General features: G+C 42.5%; 1 protein-coding gene and 1 non-coding gene across 2 annotated transcripts; one reads left to right on the top strand and one right to left on the bottom strand.

Annotated features, from left to right (window-relative positions):
- Positions 1-2079: 2079 nt before the first annotated feature.
- Positions 2080-2151, bottom strand: BCR41DRAFT_t162. The gene has a single exon. It is a non-coding gene; the product is annotated as a tRNA-Glu (tRNA).
- Positions 2152-2996: 845 nt separating this feature from the next.
- BCR41DRAFT_365332 (hypothetical protein) lies at positions 2997-5150 on the top strand. Its single transcript, XM_022026142.1, has one exon. It carries the CDS (start codon positions 3411-3413, stop codon positions 4941-4943), a length of 1533 nt encoding a protein of 510 aa, XP_021875300.1. The 5' UTR covers positions 2997-3410; the 3' UTR covers positions 4944-5150.
- The last annotated feature ends 2133 nt before the right edge of the window (positions 5151-7283 follow it).

Here is a 7283-nt window from a genome sequence, read left to right as displayed (position 1 = left end):
AAATAAATAGAAAATCTTTGAACAGATTAAGCGAGACATCCTGGAACATGTTAGAGGCCTTTAAGGTTGAATGCGAAACTTCCATCATGAGAGGGAAGGCGAGATCCGTAAGGATTGGATTCGACCTTCATAACAGATTCCAATAGTAGATACAGTAATAATCTATTTGTCATACAGTATAAAACCCAAAGAACTTCTTTCTCAATAAAGCCTTCAGTTTACCCATAAGTCTTAAGTTTCTCCTATCTGTCTTGTTCTTGACCTGCAGTTTATCTTGCCTTTTTATCCTTTTCCCCTTGTCCCAACAAGCATTCGCCTTCCGGTAACTCAGTTTGTGAGCTCACCTATAAAGCTCCATCTTCCCTTTTGGCATCCTATGGCGCTGTTTGTCGTCAAGGTTATTTACCTCTATTTTCTTTTGTTATTCTAGTTGACACCACAACCTATAAATCGTTTGTAATTCTTTATTTAGTCCCAGAATCGCATAAAGAATATCAACATCTATTCTGGGCTACGTACGACTTTGATAAGATAAATACTGGTCAGTATTTGATGCTTGGGTATCGAGCTTGTGTCATGGAAGGCTTCCTGGTAATGGTATTTAAGACTGAAATAAAGACCCCGTACAAAGGATTAATCTATTTGGCAGCCCATACCAAATATAGTAATTTTTGCCTCTATTTGGCAGCCTACTTCAGGGGGCTGCCACTTAACTTCGCACTCTTGGGTGGCAGCTGGGCTGCCAAATACATTACTTTTTTTTTTTTTTTTTTTTTGATAACAGGGTCATAACATCAGTGGTAAAACAAGCAGCGTTCTGTGGATACATTGCCTTGCACAGCAAATGCCGCCGGAGGTACTAAGGGCAGCGGCGATGACATCTTCACAAAACAGCCTCAATGTACACGGTTAGGGAGCGATTTATTGAAGACGTCTAGGTAGCAGGTGAGACGCGTTTCTCCGAGCGAAAACCTCTCATAGGCATTGATCTCCAAATGGCACCTCCAAAACTGTATGAGCGGCCTACTTGAAAAAAAAAAAAAAAAAAAAAAAAAAAAAAAAAAAAAAAGAAAGTCATTAGTTTTTAAATGAGACAAGACAATGTCACTACACATAACTATGACGTAGAAGACGGGAGCTTTATTAATTTGAAGTATGAGCGTTATATACATATACGGTTCCTAGGAATGAAAAAAAAAAAAAAAAAAAAAAAAAAATAGTTAGAGGCCAAATAACGCTGGGTAGGCTGCCAAGTAAATAATGAATGTTATTTGGCAACTGGGCTGCCAAATAGATTAATCCCCGTACAAACAAATAATATCATCATTGGAAAAAAATTGTGGATTAATCTATTTGGCAGCCTAGTTGCTAAATATTATTTGGCAGCCCATTGCCAAATATAATCAACTTTCAAGACTCTCTTTGGCAGCCCAGTTGCCAAATAACATTCATTATTTACTTGGCAGCCTACCCAGGGCTATTTGGCCTCTAACTATTTATTTATTTATTTATTTATTTTTTTTTTTTTTTTATTCCTAGGAACCGTATATGTATATAACGCTCATACTTCAAATTAATAAAGCTCCCGTCTTCTACGTCATAGTTATGTGTAGTGACATTGTCTTGTCTCATTTAGAAAACTAATGACTTTTTTTTTTCAAGTAGGTCGCTCATCAGTTTTGGAGGTGCCATTTGGAGATCAATGCCTATGAGAGGTTTTCGCTCGGAGCAAACGCGTCTCACCTGCTACCTAGACGTCTTCAATAAATCATTCCCTAACCGTGTACATTGAAGCTGTTTTGTGAAGATGTCATCGCCGCTGCCCTTAGTACCTCCGGAGGCATTAGCTGTGCAAGGCAATGTATCCACAGAACGCTGCCTGTTTTACCACTGATGCTATGACACTGTTATAAAAAAAAAAAAAAAAAAAAGTAATGTATTTGCAGCCCAGCTGCCACCCAAGAGTGCGAAGTTAAGTGGCAGCCCCTGAAGTAGGCTGCCAAATAGAGGCAAAAATTACCATATTTGGTATGGGCTGCCAAATAGATTAATCCAAAAATTGTTTGCTAATTAAAAGAATTCCCAGTCCGGGGATCGAACCCGGGCCTTGTCGGTGAGAGCGACAAATCCTGACCACTGGACCAACTAGGAAGAGGTTAAAGTTTTATCGTAAATCTGCTATCTACGTATCCTTTTCTTCATTATTTCCATCATCATTCAGTACTTTTATCATTATTTCCTTTATCAATCCTAGTATTTAAATCACTTTGGCTTCTTTTCGCCCAATGACTGAGTAGTATACTCGTCAGGGCACCCTCCTGTCTAGCCCAGGGGCCGGGTTCGAGTCCTGGTTAAGGCACATAAAGTGAAGCAAACATGTGCCAGGTCAGGGATTTGCTTGAGTTTTTATACTTTCCTCTCCGAGACAGCCTAGTGTTCTCCGCTAAGGCTAAGATCGTGGGTGCACTACCCTAAGTCGCCTGGCTGGCCACATGTCTTAGGTATATATTCCACCCCCAGCCGAACCAGCGGTACATCTGGCAGCACATCCCCCCATCCACCCACTTGACTAGGACAGCGATGATCACAAAGTTTGACGGAGTCCAAAGTAGAAATTTCAGACCAATTCCGCAAGATTTGGGTCCACATGCCAGTGGATTTGATCGAATAGAAAAAATTAAAAAGTCGTCCTTAGCTAGAGTCGGCACGCCAGCCTCCGCGGCTTTTCACGGGCGCAACAGGCCACATCGGAAGGATGGACTTCGAGTACCGATCACGGTGTACATTGGTAGAGAAAAACATGGATACGAATTGGCTCTTCACAGCCATCCCGTGCGAACTTTGAGAGTTTCGCTTGTTTCATAGTTGAGGGCGATATCATTACTTTAGAGCGAGATTATGAAATAAAATTCCTCACCTCTGTGGGTTCTTGTTAACAGGAAAAAAAAAAGAAAAAAAAAAATTTTTTTTTTTCACTTTTGATGCTATTTTGCAGCATTCTCCAGGACTATCATTGTTGATTTATGATCCTTTAGTGATCTATTTGTCAGATTATCCTCCTTTGGCACTTTGTCCATTTATGAATTTATCTTTTGGCACTTCGTCCAACTTTTTATTATCATTTTGTTCATTTTCTGTCAATCTTTGGGATCATTGACAGATCTTTCCACGTCAGTTTGTGAAAAAATCACTGTCTTAAGAACCGGGGGGTTATACTGAGATGCCCTTAAAAACCGCAGCGAGACGCAAATACATAGAACACACTGAAGTGTTGTACCAAGATAAAGGTCGAACGCATCACGACTCTTCTCCGTACACCATCGGATACGCTACATTTACACATTCCCTCTCTATACACACATCTTCCACACCCCTGTTAGTGCACAAGAGTGCCAACGACATCACTCATCATGGAGCCTGCATTAGGAAAAAATCAGCAACATGATCCACCCAATTTGGACAGAAATGTCCTTCATTCGAAAAGAGCTCGCATTCCAAATAGCGGAATCGGATCTCAAAGACAGCCCACCAACCAAGAAGTCGGTCCCGCAAGCGGCATAGAGGCGAGCGGGAGCCGCGTTGACGAGGGAACGGGCTCTAAGAGCCGTCCTTCGTATAGCCGCAGCCTGGATGCAAATGGCTTGCGTGCAGCTACACAAGAACAGGACGCAATGGACGAAGACGATGACGCGATGGCCACTGTGGGAATCACAGAATGGCAGGAAGTGAGACGCACCAAGGATAGGCTGAAGGCGGCCGGCGTCTTCCTCGAGGACCTTTATGGAACAACGGTTGCCGAAAAAAAGAAAGACCTAGAAACAGTCTTGTTGGATGCTGCCATCTATTGTACAGAAGGACCACACAAGGTTAAAGTCAATGGATATACTGCTTTCCGCGTTGCTGTTGAGGATCAACCATCCCTGACAGCGCTCCTGGAAATGACTGCTACACACAGGGATGAAGACGGAAATGAACACGAAGTCCCATTGTTTTTTAAAATAAATACCGACACCCGTGAACGTGAACTGGAACGCACAGTGGAGGTTTATGGTATTGCTCCTAGGACTCCGGAATTCCTTATCAAGTCAGCAATGCTGCAGTTCGGTACTATTGGAAAGATTGCAACCCGCCCATGCTCCAAGGGAGTCAAAATCACCGCAGCAGTAGTTTACAACAATGTTGAGGACGTCACAAAATTCAAATTGGCCAACCGGGAGCACGTCTTCATTGGAAAAGAACTCGCGCGCATCCGCAAAATCGGCAATGAACGAGTCGAGTGGACATTGACACACGTCGCAAAAATCTCAGGTCTCCCTTTTGGAACGACAGACAAGGACTTGGAGCCTCTCCTTGGAGAAAAGCAAGCGAATTTCGTCAAAGTGCCACGCTATTTTTCAAAGGACGGGAAGAAATGGCAATATCAACGAGAAGCATTCGTGTATTTCCCCTCTGCAGAAGCAATGGCGGAAACTATGACTAAACCAGTCAAAATCGGGGGCATTGAGACTTTCTGGGGTGATAAGGACGACAAACGATGCCGACAATGCCACAAACCAGGACACATCATGAGGGAATGCGAGGTATTCATTGCACTCCAGGAGACAAAGCAGCACATCAAAGCTGTCAAGGAATACCAAAAGGGAGGAGCACTGAAAGTTGTACCACAACTCTCATACGCCAAAGCCGCCACGGGAAAGAGTGGAAGTGTTACTCAAAGCAACCAACAGAAGGCACAGGAAGAAAAAACCAATACCCAAAGTTCTGGTCAAACAAACGTCATAGGAAAGAAAAGCAACACTGGTGCAGTCGATAAGAAAATCCAGCAACTGGTAGATACAGTGGAACGCCTACAGGAAGAGCAACAACAACTACGTGCTCAAAACAGTCTACTAATCCAAATGTTAATAGGAATGATGAGCCAACATCTTGGTGCAATGTTTTAACCTAATTGATATAGCTTACTATGTATATGGAACCAAAGTTCAATAGGACAAAGAGAGGGGTCTCTATTTCTGGACAGACGACATCTTATATACTACACTATCATGCAAAACTGAAAGTATAATTCATTCCCATGTCCATTTCTTTTTCTCATTCCTAGAAACCGTATATGCATACACCACTCACACTTTGGTTTAATAAAGCTCCCGTCTTCTTCTACGTCATAGTTATGCGCTGTGGCATTAGCTTGTCTCATTTAGAAAGTTAATGACTTTTTTGTTCATGCAGGTCTCTCTTTCAGTTTTGCATGTGGTCTCAAATGTTGCCCATGACAACATCTGGTCGTCATTAAATGCGAATAAAAGAAGGACTTTCTCTCTTTCCTTTATGAACACTTGCTTAACTCTCTCTTAACCACACCTTCACAGAATATGAGACCCACTCCACAAAGGAAAGTCAACGAAGCCAGGAGGTTAATGATGGCAGGCATGTCTGTTGAATGGTATAGAATCCCAGTGGACTTCTGCCGCAAACTCATCATAGGTATTCATAAGAGACTCCAAGCTGTCAGTGACGCCCATGGTTGGAATACTATCTATTGATGTAAGGATATGGCTTACAAAAGAATAAAGATCTTCGGCCTTCGAATGAGCACATGCAAAACTGAAAGAGAGACCTGCATGGACAAAAAAGTCATTAACTTTCTAAATGAGACAAGCTAATGCCACAGCGCATAACTATGACGTAGAAGAAGACGGGAGCTTTATTAAACCAAAGTGTGAGTGGTGTATGCATATACGGTTTCTAGGAATGAGAAAAAGAAATGGACATGGGAATGAATTATACTTTCAGTTTTGCATGATAGTGTATAAGATATCGTCTGCCCCACGTGAGTGGTAAATTAAATCATCGTATACGCTATATGGGTCTATATGGTGCACTTGGAATGAACTTCGCAGCCGAGCACCTGAAGGCAGCAGGACTGAGTGGAGAGTTCCACAGGAACGTGCCCAAAAACAAAGGTAAGTCAGCTGCTATTCCAGGCATGCCTCCTACTAACGAGTCCCTAGCAGGGATTATGGCTCTCATAGCAAACGGAGCAGGTAGTAATGAAAAAAGTAGAAAAGAAGAGAAATCAACCTCAAATGGATTGCCGCCAAAACCACTAGTCCATAATGAGTAATGCAAGCACTCAAAATAGAGAGGACAATACTAGATCTAATAGCAGTGCTATTAAATTTGGATCATTTAACATACGGGGTGCGCTAGAAGCTGGGAAAATAGAAGCGTTATGTGAATATGGTGATATGAAAGGTTTAGATATGATAGCACTCCAAGAAACCAACATGCATGTTGGAGGGAGTAAAATGGCAAGAAATTTGAAACAAACTAAATATAAAATGTGGTGGGTGAGTGGTAAAGAAGGTGCAACACAGGGAACAGGGGTTGGGCTTTTGATCGCTCAGCATTGGTTCCAGTACGCTGCGAGAACTTCATCTTGTGGGAGCAGAGGCCAAGCGAGAGATTTCAACTTTCCTGGGGGATTTAAAATCAGAGTAATTAACTGCTACCTACCAAGCGGAAGGGAAGAAGAAGCAGAAGTAATTACTAAATGGATACAAAAAGAATATAACGACGCGAGAGAAGAAGGAGGGGTATAATCATTCTTGGGGATTTCAATGCTACTAGGAACCCCCGGCTCGATCGACGACGAGAGAACGCAACGAGTATAAGACCAGAATCGGCACTACTTCAATGGATGGAGACGCAGGCACTTCATGATGTTTTCCGCGCTCAACACCCTCTTCGTGAAGACTATACCTGCCAGAATACGAGCCGTATAGATATGATATTTGTATCTAGTGTATTCACGGATAGGCTTCTCAGGGTCAAACACAAATCATTGGATGGTATTGTGGCGTCAGACCACAAAATGGTCACTCTAGAAATGACACTGCACCGCCTTATTCAACAACCACTTCATCACATCATTTACAAAAAACCCAAGGGCTACAAATTCTTACTTCGCGATGCCAGCAACGACGATTGGGAGAATTTTGAGAACGGTGTGAATATAAGAATTGGAGACGGCAGCGAATCTCTACAATGGGCCTACGGAGAGCCCAGAACGACGATGAAAAGGATCTCTTGATGCCAGAAGACCTTCAAAGAATCGACATTGACCTTGCATGGAAATGGTATTCAAAGCTGCTCATAGAAAGCGCCAAAGAAAAATTGCCAGGAAGAGTGGTTGGTCGGTCTGGAGTGAAGCCAGAACAAGAATTGTGTCTCCGCCACCTCATACGTGATCTCGCTAAAATTAAAAAATTGGCAAATCAAAT

The sequence above is a fragment of the Lobosporangium transversale genome, assembly GCF_002105155.1.
Source record: "Lobosporangium transversale strain NRRL 3116 chromosome Unknown BCR41scaffold_87, whole genome shotgun sequence".
In the NCBI taxonomy this organism is placed as follows: Eukaryota; Fungi; Mortierellomycota; class Mortierellomycetes; order Mortierellales; family Mortierellaceae; genus Lobosporangium; species Lobosporangium transversale.
This window is presented reverse-complemented; position numbering and strand designations above follow the sequence as displayed.